The sequence below is a fragment of the Simochromis diagramma genome, unplaced genomic scaffold (assembly GCF_900408965.1).
Source record: "Simochromis diagramma unplaced genomic scaffold, fSimDia1.1 OVJJ01000320.1, whole genome shotgun sequence".
Taxonomy (NCBI): domain Eukaryota; kingdom Metazoa; phylum Chordata; class Actinopteri; order Cichliformes; family Cichlidae; genus Simochromis; species Simochromis diagramma.
Genome location: NW_024386773.1, coordinates 6646579 through 6664563, shown reverse-complemented (window position 1 = coordinate 6664563; position 17985 = coordinate 6646579). Strand labels below are relative to the sequence as shown.

Below are 17985 nucleotides of genomic sequence, written 5' to 3'. Positions count from 1 at the left end.
CTCCTTTCGTGCAAGACAGGAAATCATGCTTGATGAGCTTATGTCATATCTTCTTCTCTTTTTTTATTAAAAATACTTCATTCTGAACTAGGGCCATCAAAACCACAGCTGACATGCCGTAGCTCTTTAAAACAACCCACAGTAACTAAATCAGAGATACCACACCTACTTTATATATAGAGAGAAACCCGTGGCAGGACAGTTATGATTTCCTCTTGCATCCTTTAGTACTGTCTTGGGAACAGTAATATTTTATAAAACATGGCTGCCATATTTACCATAATACAATGAAAATGTGTTTTAATAGCCTCCATCTGTCATGCTGAAGACTAGAGCAGTAAAAGGTGCAGCACATCTCTCCCCCCAGGGAGAAAGTGATGCAGGACAGAGATGGAGAGGGAGATAATGAAGAAGCGTAAGAGTGAGAACAAGTCAGAAACATGTGAATGAGAGTCACAGAAAACTGAACAAAACCAAAACCAAAACGCTTGGAAACTTGGATGGTTGGAAATATGGTTAATATTAAAAACAATGGATCAAAAATAAAAATTGCTTAGGCTATCCTGTGAATCGTGTGATTCAGGTGATGCAAGCGTTGCCTCGGAGGTGTCAAACCGATCGACAGAGACAGTGAAGATGAGATGTTGCTGCTTTTGATACTGAAAGAAAAAAATTCAAGTCATAGTTTTGCCCCTCCGGTGAAATGCAGGCAGGTTAGAGCCACATTCAACACATTATTTACCTCTGTGAAATGCTCTCTGGCTTGCTTCCAGATTCAACAGGGATGCAAAAAGGAGAAAACCTGGACCCGAATGCTAACATTCTCATTTTGTTTGAATAGTCAGAGAAATGTTGGCATAAAAGTGACTAGATACACTGCGAGACATAAAAAGAAATTTTATCTTCTCTACAGAGGTCCCACTGAGGTAGTAGCAAAGAGTTATAGCAACAGATATATGAATTGAAGGTCGCCCTTCAAAGGCCTAAACAGACTTGGAAAATAAAACACTGCAGGACAGAAGGGTGTGCAGAAACATGTAAAACTGGCAAGTTTATGCGTAGCACCGTAAATAAATAGCGGGGATAGGAACGTTGGCCTGAGACATTATATAAATGCATTTGGAGAAAATTGGCTATAAAACTCTGCAAGTTGCACTTCACCTATTATGATTTTACAGACTGCCAAAAAAAACATAAATGCCATTGTCAAAGGGACATAAAGCAATCCAAAGCACACAGAGACGCTACTTTTACAAGCTGCAATCACATTTTTATTTTTCAGTACCTTTATACAAGTAGATGGACAAAGAGAGAGAAACTCTGGGAGATTATTACTATTCAATACAGGCCATGTATCATGCCATTAAACAGACCTCTCTCCTTTGGGACAAGTTAAATAATGTACAGTTATCAAAATTGTATTAGTCTTTTGCATGATTAAAACGTTGTAAATAAAACATAAGTATAAGCAGCCAGGAGAGGATTGTACAAGACAGTCCTACTTTAAACGAGACATTGAGGGAATTTAGTTCAGCTCTAAGTTTCTGAACTCAAAAACAATATCCACTATTAAAATATTGATTTTTTTTTCCTGTTTATTTGAAGCTGACATTGCCAGAGGAGACAGTTACATCTGACATCATGATGTGACCTAGCCTATCTCTTTGGGGCTGTGCATTAGATGTTGACAGGCATCAGCTCAGAGCGTTGATGGAGGGTGATAATAAGACCCGAGGCAGCCCTGTGCGGGCCTTATCCATGCATTCTTCGTATGCAAATCAGTAGCTACTGCCTCCTTTGTTAGGCAAGGTTTGTACAGTGTGCTCTTCTTCCTTTATCATTCGTACTGCCAAGCCTGCGGAAATGAAAAGCAATGCAAATATGCCAGGCTTTTAGGAGTCGGCAGATAAAGCAGGGAGACCTTCAAACTGCAAAGCTTCATCCGCTTCAGTTTAGCCTTGACCGAGGCATGCAAATTATACCTGAGACGTAGGGAGAGTGACGCCGCAAGCTGCACAGGCGCAAAGCTGGGGCTTGAGATAGGCAAATCTCTCCTGGAGCAGGGTTAATTGGCAGAAAATATCTATAGAAAGGTTTAGAAAAGGGGGTTTGTGAAGTCCCACCAGAAAAAGCACACTTATTTATGCCTTATACTGTTTGGGGTTTGACAGTGGAATGCTGGCACAGCATTTTGGCCTCTCATTTCGCTTCTAGGCAAGCATGTGCTCCATTGTTGACCTTGGTACAGGAAGCAATTGAGCACTGCTTTATCAGATCAGTGTTACATTCTCAGTTCTTACTGGAGTTTTATGGACTTTTTCAGGAGCTCCCTGTTGTGGTGTCATCCTTATTGTGCTGCCGGATGCATGTTTGCGTATTGGATGCTCCCACGATAACATCTATGAGCCAAAAAGTTTGGGTAAATGAGAGCTTGCGGCAAAACTGAAAGGAGTACAAGTAAACAAAACCTAGATTGTGCGCATACCCAAGAAATGAAGAGGCATATTAATGGCAGAGAATGCATTATTTTCTGATCTAGATCTGACTTTTATGTTTATCTAAGTGAATCAGTGACTTTGGACGTTATTACTATTTTAAATAAAAAAAGAAAATTAGTTCATGTTCATTTGCATTGTGTATTTAAAAACAGGGTGGTAAGCCACAAAATAAATAGCAATGCAGAAAAACAGGTTAAAATAAAAACTGTAAACAAGAAGTTGATACAAACTGTAAAATCAATGGATACATAAAATAAACATGATACAACACAAAAGCAAGACACAACACTAAACCTGCACAATCAATATGGAACTATGGTCCAGCATAATGTTGCACCAGCTACAAATGTGAAAATGTGTGGATTGAGCAATAAGAGCAGTGTGTTACAGCAATCAAATATTAAGAAGATTAGTGCAGTGGTAACAATCGTTTCGCTTCTCAGATTACTCATGTACTGCAAATCCCTACTCTCTTCTTCTTTTTTCTTTCAGGGTTGTGCCCTAAGATTTTGTTACAGTGTGCATTAATGCTTGCATGTAGGTATGTATGCATGAGCGTGTGCTTGAAGGTGCATATTTGGGATTATTTTTTGCACTTGTCTGTAATATGTGAATTTTATCCAGACTGTGCAACCTGTGTCAATTAAAAAGTAAAATAAAAATCAGCAAACAAAAAAAATAATTATGGATGTTTTCGTTATTTCCTCTTCAGCCTCAGCTGATGGGCACAAGGTTACAGTAGGTTTATACCTCAGCTGGTTGTGATCAGTTTAGACATGTAATCTAAATCTGCTGCATACAGCTGAACCACAGTTTGACCTCTCTTTGTTTAGTCCATCATTTATGGTTTATTTAAGAGCTGACCTTTCGTGGTAATTTCCTGTAGGCTGCTGTGGAAGCTCAACTCATTGGCGCACAGCCCCATTACCCCCACCCTCTGAACCTTTATCTGACATTGTCAGCACTAAAGGGAGCCTTCATGTGGCCTGACTGCTCCATGTGAAAGTAGCAGGAAGAGGAGACTATTAATATAACTGTGGTCAAAGGACACCCGTGTACACTGACCTGAGAATTACTCATGAGGAAAAAGCATGGCTGGATTTCCTACTACAAAGTATTCTATATTTGTAAAGACTTCATTGGCACATTTTAAATGAGAATAAAAAAAAGACATTGAGGGAGAGAGAGGAAGACAGGCAGAGGCAATAGAGGGAGGAGGGGTGAAAGAGGATGGATGAGGAATGGTAGGAGTTCCCCAGTGTGTTTTTGAGTGTGCCGGTAACAATCCTGCCCGTCTCCCTGAAGTGCAGTGTGCCATGCAACGACATAAGCCTCTGGCACTTTACCTACGATGAAGGTGAAGAGGCATAAAGGATGTGACAAAACAAGTCTCAGTGGCGATAATTTAACTTCGAAGTTCTACTCAAAGACTGCACTTATAGAAACTACATCTCTGTAAAGTGCCTATGATTGACAAAAGCTGTCAATCTAGGGAAATATAGGCTTGGAACATTTTGTCCCCTACTGACTGTTAAAGGATATAATCAATGCTTTTCTTCTTCTTCTTCTTCTTTTAAATTAAATCCACTTGTAAAATTGATGCCGTCTTCAGTTTTAAGCCAACAATGCTCTTGGGAAATAACAAGAAAAAAGTCCTGGACTAAGTAGCCTGTGATGTGATGTCTTGGGGGTAGTGGGAAACCACTGAGCACAAAATTAAAAATTACATCAGCTTTTGTTTTCCTCATTCTCAGTAGTCCCCAAAAAGTTCTGTTTTTGTTGTTGTTTCTTTTTTTTAAAAAGCCCGGCTTCCAACAGATTAAGCCTGTTATAATTCAAATAACCAAACACAAAATAAAGTGAGGTAATTACCCAAATGATGGTATCAAACAAATAGAGGATATTCTGCTGCTAAATCTCAGAAAAGTAGCAACATTTTAATGACAAAGCAATATAGTAAACTTTTGACAGCATCCACTGCCCCGTTATTATTAATCAGTCATGTAGATAAATAAAAATCAAGCTTAAACTCTTCATCTTCAATGAAATGCTTTAATTTAGTATATGCACATTAGACAATATTTAGACATGTAACATCGAAGTACTGCAGCAAAAGGAAACAAGCATTTTTTCCTGTATGCTTGTGGCCATTCAAGTGCAATATTATTACTTGAAGTATAATTCTTCTTCATCGCTTTTCTAACCTTATTGACATTACATTTCTATCAGCTATGATAATATTCTACTCGCCAAAGTAACGAGTCACTGAGATCTGGGAACTATGTGACAACGAAGCCTGTAAATAAGCCAACAAACCTAAGAGGAGGAACTTAGGGCGGATGCATCTTTTATGACGGTAATAATGCTTCACTGCACAGGAAAATTATGCGTACAACGACATCAAAGTAGGCAATGGGTGTTTACAACAGAGGCTTCTTACTTTCAGTACTGTCACACAATGTTGTCAAATTTCAGCATCTTTACGTTGTGAGTAAATGTTATCATAGCTCAAAGAAATAATTGTCAAATCTACTTATATAGATCACCACAGGAAGAAAACAATGTGTAAACTGCCTCTTATTTCAAAACATCAGTAGAGTTGCAGTCCTTTATATAAAATGAAATAGGTTTAGTACAGTAGGACTTCTAATTAGTAATACATTATGTTCATTCTTGAGTATTAACATTCAGTGCATGGATAATACCTGCAGGCCAATACTGTAAGCAAATGAAATGCCAAGGTTGATATGTGATATGAAACTTTTAATGCAGAAATTACATTTACGCTCTGTTTAAATAAGTTAAGTGCCATAGTAGCCAAATGCAACACTCCTGGTTTGATTCCAGCCATGTTTGCTGTCTATTCCCTCTCCAGTCGAGGCAAAAAATAACCCTAAAAACGGCTGAATGAACAATCTCTACAGTTACTGTGAGTTTTGTGCCTTCAGCAGCGTTGAATTTCACATGAATTAAAATATACATTTCTGATGTGACATTTAGATTTACATTTAGATGACAGCATCCAAGGACAGTTTACATCATTTTATTTTATTTTATCTTTTTCCTGAATGATTCCGGCTGACAGCGGGATGTTTAAAACGTTTTTTTGAATCTCACTTGTGAGGAGCAGAAGAAAAGAGAGAATAAACCTCGGTGTGCCTCAGGGAAATACAAAACATGAACTTCATGCTTCTGCGATAAAAGGATAAGATGAGAATCCACGTGTGGTGGAAAAGCTAAGTAGAATAGAGGTGGAGAAAAATGATATACCATAACCTTAACCATCGCTAGGCTTATTGAAAATCAACAAAACTCAGGTCGTAGTTGGATACTTGTGTGGCCTCCACCTACTGTGCCTGCACACCGTGAAAAATGTGCATTGTAAAATACGTACCTCTTGATTTGGGTTCCTCTATGAAAGTCTGTGTTTACAAGTCTGCCAACACGTGTTCAACTTTAAGACGTCTTAAAGGAAAACCTTTCAAATACTTCACACGGTACCACTGAACACTTCTCATACTGTTGGGTGCTCACAAGTTTAAAAATATGTATGGACTCTAAGGACACTGCATTACATATACTTTGTTATCCCTTTATATTTTTTTAATTATTTAAAAAAAAAGAGTTTTATATATTTTTTTTGGTTAAACACAGATTCTGTAAATCAACTAATCTCGAGACATGATAACCACAGAAAAACTGTGAGGTTTCTATACATAAGGAATGACAGGTTGTTTAAGGACGTCTTCATATCCTGATTATAAAATATTATGGACAAAATGTTTGACTAAAATTCCAAATATTTACAAAACATTAGCAAAACAGAAGGAAAACAAGAAAAAGTCTCCATGACTTAAAGTCCTGGGTGATATCACTGGTAATATACATCATCACGACCATCTGTTAATTGTATTGTAACTGTATTAGAACATATTTAGTCAGAATCTTCTTCTGTTACTGAAATTAATGGTCCTGTAAACATGAGCATTTGTATTTGTACACAGCTGACAGCAGTTTAGATGGCTGCAGCGTTTTCATTTCATCATTCGTTTGAGTCTAACTTTGAATATTTGAATGGGGCTTCCCACTGATGTGAGCCGAGTATTCACAAACCAGGGTGCACATTTGTTTAATTATGCTGATAGATGCCAGTGACTAATGAAACACATATCTGGCATTTATAATATTGCGGGAAGATAATACGCTGCTCTGGCACTGAAAAGTTTCATTTGATCAAATAAAACTGTAATAATTAGATCATTCTGCAGTGTGATTATAGATTCTGTAGTGTAGAGTATCACCATCTGTGACTCTCATCAGGTAGTTTTCCAAATCACGTTTTTTCTTCTTCTTCTTCTTTTTTTTTTTTAAAACACTGTACTAAGATGACTCTCCTTAATATAGGCAAAGTATGCTTTAAGAACCAAGAGTAATTTTTGCAACACCTGCAAAAAAATAAGAAAAATGACATTCTTTTTTTTTTTCCCCAGAGAGCACCGATTCAGCTTTGAGACACAATGCAAGGTATCGTACATTCACATTGTATGGGATGAGAAAAAAGCTGGCAAAGCTTATAAAGTGATGCTAATGTGCTTTGTGATGCGATGGTAGTCCCCAGCTTTCAGCTCTAAACAGATGGGATCTCTCCCACAGGATCAGATAAAAGACGTCCATTTCCAACTCTGCAGAGCATGGCAGATTCCACAAAGGCTGCCTCTCAAACGCGTCGTGTCCATGGGCGCTCACACAGAAATCCTTTGCACCGAGTAGATGCGGCACGGCACACGTAGCAATGATGAGGTTAAATTGTGGCGCATCAATCTTAACTAAGGAGGGGAGCTGTTCAAAACAATCCCACAGCACACACCTAATCTGTAGTGGCCTGTGCCTCTGCTGCAAAGATCACGATGCGCCATCCTGAACATTCAAAGGATCCTATGGGCTGACTTATAAGCAGCATTAACTCATTAGCGTGCTTATTTCACAGGTTCGAACATAACATGCCATGCTCTGGGACAGAGGCACCGCCTTCTCATCATATACTCAAATGTACAGAATTTATGGAGTAGGTGATTCAAGCCTAAGCTATGGAGAATTCTAGGAATACGCATAAGTTTGCCACATCACACTGTCAGTGGGAGCTGCCATACCATAAGAATATTCTCTAAACCCTCCCCACTTGTCCTAGTACCTGCTGCTGCTCCCTCCTTCAGTCTGCGAAAACCTTTTCCTCCAGAGATAACTGCAGCAGAAATCACCCTGTCCCTGCGGCCCCCATCCCTTTCACAAGTGCGTCCCCGGACCCACATTTCTGGGTCATCGCTGAGCTCGTAGATAGATCCGTCTTCCACGCTGTGCTCTAAAGACTCCAGCGAGGAGTCCGACGCCTCGTCGCCCAGCGCCGTTAACGGCCGTCCGGGCAGTCCCGACGTGGAGCGCAGCTTATACTGCAGCAGAACGCCACGCCCTTTGCCTCTCCCCTCTCCCTGGTAGGAGCTGGAAGGTTGCAGGGATTCCTGAGAGGAGTTGTCACTGCGATCCTCGACTACACATGCAGAGTCTGGGCTCTCCCCAACAGAATCCCTCTTTAGAAGTTCAGGAGACAGAGAACTTGTGGTGGCCGCCAAAAAGTCCACAGGCCCACAGTGGGCATTTAGTGAGATCATTCCCTTTCCTGAAGAAGGCAGAAGACAAAATATTCAAATGGCATTCTGCTGTAAACACGGCCGGGGTCAAGACGTCATGAGTTGCATCAATTAAATGTGAGAATAATGCAAGTTCCAATTTCAAATGTATGAACTTTAAATGATTTGAACCCAGCCTTGGATCATATGTCATCAGCTGTTAACTGTGTCTATTTATCATAATCCTACCAATATAGCAGCAATAACGGCAGCTATAGTTTGTGGCATATTTACATATTATTCAATAAACTAGCCTGGAATAAGATGGCCGTGAAGTAAGGGTACTGCAAGTGGGAAACTAATGACCTCATTTCCTTGGCATTATAAACAAAACACAGCCAAGCAGTTTTTAAATTATCCTTCGAAAACATATACACACACAATGATTTGTGTCTTGTCAGCCTAGTTATATTTGCACTGATTCCCACGGTAACAAGAAGAATGTGAAGTGCGACCTCAATAATGGGCAGTGCAGAGTCATTTTCTTTCGAAAAAAAGAATAACTCCTCCATTTTCTTTTGACCTCTTAAGAGGCCGTTCAATCAGAGTCAGACACCCCCTTCTGATCCATACCTGTTATTTTGGGGATGCCCTCCAGTTTGGAAACTGGAAGAGTGATAATTAAGCCTTGAGCTGTGCCCACCCATAACAGTCCCTGGCAAATTAGAAGACTTGTGACTCGCATGCTCTTCTGACCTGCAATATAGAAAACATTGACAGAAAATTGAGTTTTCTTCACCACGTATTGTTACAGAATAACATAGTTCAAAACTCCAGCATGTTATTGGAGATTGTGGAATAAAAATAGACTCCCTGCTGATAAAAAGATACAACCAGACTGGATGGTCTATCTTTTAGAGAATGAATTATGGGCTATCATTTATTTTAATAATACCAGAACAGTTCAGTCCTAGTATGTCCACATAAATAAATAAATAGAAATACTTTCATTGTTGATTCCCGGTGTTAGCTTTAGGTAAGGTTTAAGCTCTGTGATCAGTCTGTATTTGCCAAGCTTAACACATGCACAGCACAGCTACCTAGGGCTCTGGGTTACATAAGATTATGAAAAGTTGGATCCATGTTCTTGCTACTGACCCAGTTGAAAGAAAACTCATAGAAGCACAACAGAAGAAACGAGACTGTGAACTCAATATTAAACATTTTTTTCTGCGAACTGAGTGCTTCAGAAATGTGGAGCTACAACGTTTTCACCTGCTTCACAGTCGCTGCACTTTCTATACTAAAACAAACCCAACTTTAACACGAACATGGGTCTGATTTTTAAAAAGTCCTGATGGTGTGCAGCAGGCCAAATCTAACTGGTAATAAGTAAAATCCAACTAAGCTCCTTTAATGTTATTCTTTTGGATTCCTTTTTATCTTGAACGGAGCCATGAAAGTCACTTTGGCATTGAAAACAAAACCCGAATGAAAAATGAAAACAACAGCATTAAAACATCTGAAAATATGAGTGTGTATACTACATGCTGTAGGCCACAAGTTTGTGTACAGGGAGTGCAGAATTATTAGGCAAATGAGTATTTTGTCCACATCATCCTCTTCATGCATGTTGTCTTACTCCAAGCTGTATAGGCTCGAAAGCCTACTACCAATTAAGCATATTAGGTGATGTGCATCTCTGTAATGAGAAGGGGTGTGGTCTAATGACATCAACACCCTATATCAGGTGTGCATAATTATTAGGCAACTTCCTTTCCTTTGGCAAAATGGGTCAAAAGAAGGACTTGACAGGCTCAGAAAAGTCAAAAATAGTGAGATATCTTGCAGAGGGATGCAGCAGTCTCAAAATTGCAAAGCTTCTGAAGCGTGATCATCGAACAATCAAGCGTTTCATTCAAAATAGTCAACAGGGTCGCAAGAAGTGTGTGGAAAAACCAAGGCGCAAAATAACTGCCCATGAACTGAGAAAAGTCAAGCGTGCAGCTGCCAAGATGCCACTTGCCACCAGTTTGGCCATATTTCAGAGCTGCAACATCACTGGAGTGCCCAAAAGCACAAGGTGTGCAATACTCAGAGACATGGCCAAGGTAAGAAAGGCTGAAAGACGACCACCACTGAACAAGACACACAAGCTGAAACGTCAAGACTGGGCCAAGAAATATCTCAAGACTGATTTTTCTAAGGTTTTATGGACTGATGAAATGAGAGTGAGTCTTGATGGGCCAGATGGATGGGCCCGTGGCTGGATTGGTAAAGGGCAGAGAGCTCCAGTCCGACTCAGACGCCAGCAAGGTGGAGGTGGAGTACTGGTTTGGGCTGGTATCATCAAAGATGAGCTTGTGGGGCCTTTTCGGGTTGAGGATGGAGTCAAGCTCAACTCCCAGTCCTACTGCCAGTTTCTGGAAGACACCTTCTTCAAGCAGTGGTACAGGAAGAAGTCTGCATCCTTCAAGAAAAACATGGTTTTCATGACATGCAGGACAATGCTCCATCACACGCGTCCAAGTACTCCACAGCGTGGCTGGCAAGAAAGTGTCCTTTTGAGTGTCCTTGCAAAGAAAGGTGGCTATATTGGTCGCTGATTTGTTTTTGTTTTGTTTTTGAATGGCAGAAATGTATATTTGTGAATGTGGAGATGTTATATTGGTGTCACTGGTAAAAATAAATAATTGAAATGGGTATATATTTGTTTTTTGTTAAGTTGCCTAATAATTATGCACAGTAATAGTCACCTGCACACACAGATATCCCCCTAAAATAGCTAAAACTAAAAACAAACTAAAAACTACTTCCAAAAACATTCAGCTTTGATATTAATGAGTTTTTTGGGTTCATTGAGAACATGGTTGTTGTTCAATAATAAAATTATTCCTCAAAAATACAACTTGCCTAATAATTCTGCACTCCCTGTATTATCTGCTGTGCAGGTATGTGTCAGGTGTGTCTCCCCAAAACAATGCTGCACAAAACTGATACTGTGGTATGAAGGGTTGGTGTTTTTTGCTCTGTGACAGTTTTGTTGAGACACAGCCACCTCCTGATTTATTTTATTTTGGGAAGAGCAATATGTTGTCTTATTCGTAGCTTGAACCTCTGCTGTTTTTTACTGGCCGTTCTTATTAAAAAATATCATTTTCAGCTGCTTCATAATTATACTAGCTGATTTATTTTTAAAATTGCGGGCTGTAATTTTCATATTATTATTCAAAATATATTTATTTTGCAATTTCTGGGAAGATTTATAGTGCAAGCGAAGCAGAAGGCATGGGAGAAATGTTTTGCTGACTGTAGTGGAGGGAGTTCCAACTCCCCTGATAACACACACACGCACACATGCACACACACATCTACAAAAGTTTTGATTTTTGTGTCTTGTTATTTATCTTAACCAGGGCCATCACTGTGCACGTTGACAAGCAGAATTAGCTTTAACTCTTTACCTACTTATTTATTCTCGTCTGTAGTTGATAACGCCAGATGTGATGCACTGCAGCAAGTTGTTATTCATTCTGCTAAAATTCAGGCATATTTTCTTTTCCTTTAGAGTGTGTTAATAATCCTTTGGATAAAGTTAACTTTGAAATTCTGTTATAGAGCATGATGCAATATTCAACATATATTTTGTACTGTTAGGTTTCCCACTGCAGAGCTGTTTGTAGCACTGCATTAGTGCCTTGGAAAGGATAATTGCACCCTCTTATTGTACATGCACATTCTTTGTTTCCAGTTAACAAAGGACTAAAAAAAACATTGTTGCTGTGGATTTATTTTTGCATTCCTTATGTGGTCCCTCAGCTTTTGGCTCCCACTGTGGCCTAGTTATCTATAGAACCATTTACCATAATATCCATGGCAATGATAATTGAATTACACCAACAGTCATTTGAATACAACCAAGAGAATGCTCATTTACATGTGTAGCTGTATTTACACGCGGTTGTGTGTCATGCTCAGATTATGACGATTTGCATGAGTGGCTCAACACTGTTATTAATTAATTAATTTCACTGTGCAGAGATGAATCCTGCCAAGTAAGAAGTTCATGCAGTGTGTACAAGAGGAAGCGCAGTGAGCAAACAGAGCGCAGAGGCCTTTGGATGGAGACGTTAGAGGGTCACAGCAGTTAGTTAGACGTCGGGGGAAATGGCTTTTATCTCAAAACTGTTTATTTGAGCTGTTTGTCTGTTTGCGCTTTGGTTAGAGGGCTTAAGTGAGAGAATGATGCTCATGAACACCCACTCACAGGCTACCATGAAATCTCAAGTTAAGTCGGAAGATGTGGGCACCAGGCATTGTCTTTAGAACAGTGTTACAGAGGGATAATGGCAAAGATTAAGGAGGTATAGCTTAACCTCGAGCAATATTGCACCTCCAATTTTTACAGCAATGTACACACTCCGAAATGTAGTGGGTTTATCGTGGGAGCTTAAAAAGAAGATGTCTCCAAAAGATAAATGTTTCCCTATGATATGTCACTGAGGAGTTTATTTTGGGATATTTTTTTTCACCCTAAGGATAGAACTATTAAAGGCATTAGTAGAGAAGAGATCAGCAGTTTTCTCTGCCTCAGAAACTTCTCTGTTGTTTACTGCAACTGGAATTCCCTGTTGAGTATAAATCACATTAAGGGGAGAGGATTAGGGGGTATATCATTACTGCATGTCCTAGCATAAGTCAAGGAGAAACCTAAGGGAGCAGAGACCGAGTGATGGAAAGCAACTATCAGTAATTCATGTGCAGTATCTTTGGTTGTAGAGTGTCGAGGGATCCGCTTTTCTCTTGTGAGCTCAACAAATCACAACTTAAGTCAAAGATCCTCTTCCTTTTGTGGACCCAGAAGACATGAGCCGCGCAACTCTTTTTCTTTTCACCCTGTAACTTCCCCCAGGGCCAAGTCTTGAGGCTGTGACCCTCCCACAGATCTACTGCATATTTCAAGGGGGAGCACCAGCGCTGGGTGAAGATGACCTCTGGGTCACAGTTTTCTGCAGATACTATGGCCATAGGAGCCTGTTCTCCTTAAAGTCTCCTCGTGAGCGGAAAAAAAAAAAAAGGAACTTTGATCTAAAGGAGTAAGGTTCTGTGCTTGAAACATATGCCTGTTGGTATTCTTTCTTTACACAACTCACAAGAGAAAAGCTTTTTATTCCTGATATGATGGAGTGCTTCCACGGCTTTGAGTAATGCTCTAAATACATCAATCACACTCTGGTGTGACTCAATAAAAGGACCAAATTTTCTGAATCCAGATGCATTTATACCTCTCCCTTAAGCTTAAAGCGATCTTCAATATTCTGAATTCATGTTACAAATAGGCTAATAGGTGCACAAGCCACCGCCTGAAAATGTTTGAGCGAAGTTGACACTGAGTCAAACTATCATTATCACATTAGACACTTTTAGGTATGCTCTAATTTGTTTACCATAGTTCTTGCTTAAAAAAGGGAAAAACACCCACAGTTGCAGATAAATATTTCATCCATCATGAAGGAAGGTGCACAGGAAGTAATGGGTTCTCTGTGGCATCCTAAACACACTGCAGTGAGAAGTAAAACAGGGGTGAGAGGATTTTAAAGCAGAGTGGAAAAGATGAAAAAGGGAGCGTAAGGGAAAAAGTGGGACAAAAAGAAAGTAAAATATTAACTCAAAAAGAGGATAGAGGGGAGGTGCATGTAGAGAAGAAGAGGTAAAATGGCACGATATTAAACAAGCATGGATTTGAAGAAAGGCAAGAATATTTTCAAAGTAATCCTATGTATAAAATCTTTAAGGCTGCCATTTTACTACTGCTTAGTGACATTAATCTTTTTTTTATTAATCCCTGTCATTCACCGAGAGACTCTATTATGGCTTTCCAGAGGCCCGAGATGGATACTTATCAGGTCAGTCTTGTGAGTGCAAGAAACCAAAGGAGAAGAGTATTTCCCTGCATTCTGGAGGAAAGCATCATGTCGTGCAATAAAGACAAACCCCAAAAAATTAAACAGGCACGTACCAGTGTTCTGGAGCGTTGAGCGTGTTGAGATGTTGATTTCCTGCAGAAGTTCCAACGTTTCAGTATGAAAGAGACGAATGGAGGAACCTTCTGAGAACGCCATCCACACCCCTCCACCAGCACACGCCATGTGTGCAACACTGACCAGCGGGTCTGGATGAACTTCAAACTTCTGTCAAACAAACCGTTATTTCTGTTACAACAACATGTGAAGAAAATGCAATCACCCATTTCATCAATAAATAATATAGAAAACATTTAGAAAACTGAAAGGTTAGCTCTCTCTGGATCCTCGTTCTGGTCTTTCAAACAACAGACATGACTTTTTCTCCACATAATGAGTGGACATCCAATATTGAGGCCTCGGTACAATATTTGCAAGATTTTCAGCATCAACTATAAAAATCCAGCTAAAATACAAAGTGAAACAGAGAAAAAAAATGACAACATTTTCAGTTAGCGTTCGAATTATTGTGGCATTCAATTCAAATTTCAAAGAGTGTAGTGTTCATTTTTTTTTGTTAAATATCTAAGATAACTGTCGTGGTTATATTACAACTCGATGAGGTCGAAGTAGAAGTCCCCTGAATAATACATTTAGTGTTGCTCTACAAATAAAGTCTAGCTGTCCCTCCTAATTTTGTAATTTAAAGAGTCGCTGACACACGGGGCATGTTTTTGCATCATTCCCTTGGCTTCTATCATTTTAAGAGCACAATGGAAAAATAGTTTTGGGCACAGTCTTAATGAGTAGCTTGAAATAAATGCAATGAGCCTTATCATGGCAACACATACAGCCCCTGCGGTCTAAGGCGTGACAAGGGCTGCTTTAGGCATCATCTTGAAACTCATATCACTGTCAATGCACAAGTTGCATGAAGCTGGGCAATTAGTCAGTGAGAGTGACTCAGTATGGATGAGAATGCACCACCCACCCCAACCCAAGTGCACCGGCAGACAGGGATTACCACCTGTTTGTGTGCCCTTGCCAGTGGGTCCTCCTTTGTTTGAAATTAGGGAAAAGGAGAGAAGACTTTGATGTGTTTTCCCTTTTAATTGACTCCTCAGCAGTGGGTGCCTGTTCCACTAGGGAAACAATATGCAGTGCATCTCTACGTTTTTCAAGTGCAGCCATCGAAAAATTAGATATCCATAATAACAAGGAAAATTTCACCTTCAATAAGCCATTGCAATTCAAATATGTTGACACGTTTGGAGAGAAAAATTCTGTTGCACTGCATGTGATGTATAAGTAATGCATTCCTCAATATCGAGCAAGGTGGCTCTAAAACGGACTTCCAGCTCGTCAATGGGTAACATACTGCGGCGGTTAGACGCCATCTTTCCTGCCATATGTGTGAAACCACCTGGATGGGATCCTGGAAAAACGAAACCAACACATCAGGCCCATCTGACGGGGCTACAAGGATTCTCAAAAAGTGCCTAAGAATATTTAAAATATTGATTTAATGTGTATAATAAAATTTACAAAAGCATCGATTCACATTTCAGCCCGCACGGCAAAATCCATTCCATATTTCATCACACGTATACTGTAGATAAAACACAGTGAATGCCCATTGTGTTGTGTCAAATACGAGGTAAGTAAAAGCCACAACTGTTGCCCCCAACCAACAACGTGGTATTAGTCTCCTGAATCCAACGCTGCTTACAGAGATGAGGTAGTCAGTGAAGCTTGACAGTAGTAATGTGCCCTTTCCACTCAGCTCGGCAGTGCCACACTAACAGCAACATCTCTCCTATATTCCTCCCACCAGCAGTGGGAAATAACAGCAGAGCTAAAGCCACAAACACTACAGCTGGTCTGAACAGCTCATTAGTCCTTCATTACACAGGGTGACAAGGTGTCTTTGTCCTTTTCTGAGTGCAAAGTCCACATCTTCACTCTAAGGGCGAAGGAGCTGAGTGGACGTGTGAGTGATAGGCGAAAGCAGGAAGAGTAAGAAATAGTAATGGGAAGAGGAAAGAACAAGGCCTGCCAGTCAGTATTGATCAAAGCCTGTATGCCCACGTATGTCCTACTTTGTTAAGGTCTGGTTATATGGGAGTGACTCAAACCTCCGCAGACTGTTGGAGTTTGTGGAGCACTGTAATGATACTGAGACTGGATGTTGAGTGCCTGAAATAACGAAGCCAAGCTTGGCAGTTTTCGAGCAAAATGAAATTTGTGTATGAATCAAAACAAACAAACCGAGCTCTGTTTTACTCTCATAGTCAGATCCCCTACTGCGTGACAATCTACTAAATAAAAAATCCCTTGATTGGTTGAAATTTTCTTCATTTTCTAATCAATGAAGGTGTTTCAGAGTCCCGTCGTATTCAGCGTTCCTGCTGCTACCAAACCCTTTCCTCTGGCGTGATGTGAATGTAAACAGGGTTATAATTTTAGTAATTTCGTTGTTTTTGTTTGAGTGAAACAGTTTAATAACAAATAAAAACACTGTTCCCTCCACCCCGACACACACCTTCTGTGTGTGTTTGGTGTAAATAGGGTTGGTCGGTGTGAACATGCCTCACAGCGTGACTGTAGCAATTGTATGTGAAGAGACACAGTGGGTGTGGCGGTGGGGGAAAGAGTTGGTGGCAATCCTTTTTAGGTCAAGAGGGGGTTATTTTTTTGTTGCAGTGCCAACTGAATGACATCTAGGTTGAGCTCTGTTAGTCTTAGACTGAATACAAGAAAACAAACAGCTGAGAATAACACAAAAGCACACTTCTTAAAGCTATATTTATTTTCATGGCCAGCAGGAGCGACTGCAAGGTCGACTGCATTAGAAAACGCTCCAACTTCTGACTTAAAATAATACATCAATAATTTTTTTCCTGATGAGCATGTGGTCTCAATCCTTACTTTTACATCTTGATTGACAAGTCACTTCCTAACCACGTAGCCCTTGCTGTCACGACCATTTCCAAAAAGTTGTAAAGTGAGGGCTTGCTGTGAGGTAGTTGATCACTCTTACTGAAAAGAAACAGCCTGATAGAGATGGATAACTCTCTAAAGCAGCACCTTTAGTCTTGCCACACTTTATCAACTCCACCAATCTGAAGCTAGAAGATCTTAAACTGCATAGGAAAACCACAGAAACGGTCAGCACATTATTAGAACCCTTTGAAAGCTGCATATGTAAACATTTAAGCATGTAAATGTTAGCGATAATCCGAATAGCGCATAGTTAGCTCAGCAACCTCTGAACATATTTTTGTAAATGAACACAAATATGGATTCACTTCTAAACCTTACAGAACTTCACAACCAACAAGTGAAGTCACGAGGGGTCTACACATTTCAAATTCAGTCTATGCATAAAACAGATGTGTGCCAAATTAGAGGTGTGATTAGTGGGAACTAATGCTGATCTTGGCAAGGATTGGATCTCTGCTTCTGTCTGAAAAAACATTTTAGCACCACTAACAACTCAGACGGCAACGGGCGTTCTGAGTAAAGCATTTTGATTAATATAGGCTAGATTAGCATGAAATTTTGCACCGACCTAGATGGATCCAAGAGGTTGAATCACAAATAACGATTAAATGATGATCCATTTTCATAAACAGGGAAAATCTGTTGAGGTTGGGTCATAAACTGTACTTTGTTTTTAGAGCTGAACAAGATAAACGGTGTGCTATCTGAGCATTGAGAATGTTGTCATTGTCATGCTAGTATTCGCATTTTGGTTAAAATAACACTCATCTTGTTTTCAGCTACAGATACAGCAGTGAAAAGTGCCATTTGGAGTTTCTTTGAGCTACATAAAATATCTTTGTGTGATAAAACTGATAGCTGCTTCTGAATTTCTAAATGTGTTCTTTCTTCTATTAT

At 39.8% G+C, this 17985-nt stretch overlaps 1 protein-coding gene across 5 annotated transcripts in view; it reads right to left on the bottom strand.

Moving 5' to 3' along the window:
- Positions 1 to 4530: 4530 nt before the first annotated feature.
- The window catches only part of arhgef10la (Rho guanine nucleotide exchange factor (GEF) 10-like a), a 114759-nt gene continuing 101304 nt past the window's right edge, over positions 4531 to 17985 (bottom strand). For all 5 annotated transcript variants that reach the window (XM_040005464.1, XM_040005480.1, XM_040005473.1 and 2 more), the window contains 3 exons: positions 14142 to 14313; positions 8756 to 8878; positions 4531 to 8172 (listed from right to left, as the gene is read on the bottom strand). In XM_040005464.1, coding sequence (XP_039861398.1) covers positions 7622 to 8172; positions 8756 to 8878; positions 14142 to 14313 — 846 coding nt within the window. In that variant the 3' untranslated portion in view covers positions 4531 to 7621. The remainder of the gene's footprint in view (positions 8173 to 8755; positions 8879 to 14141; positions 14314 to 17985) is intronic.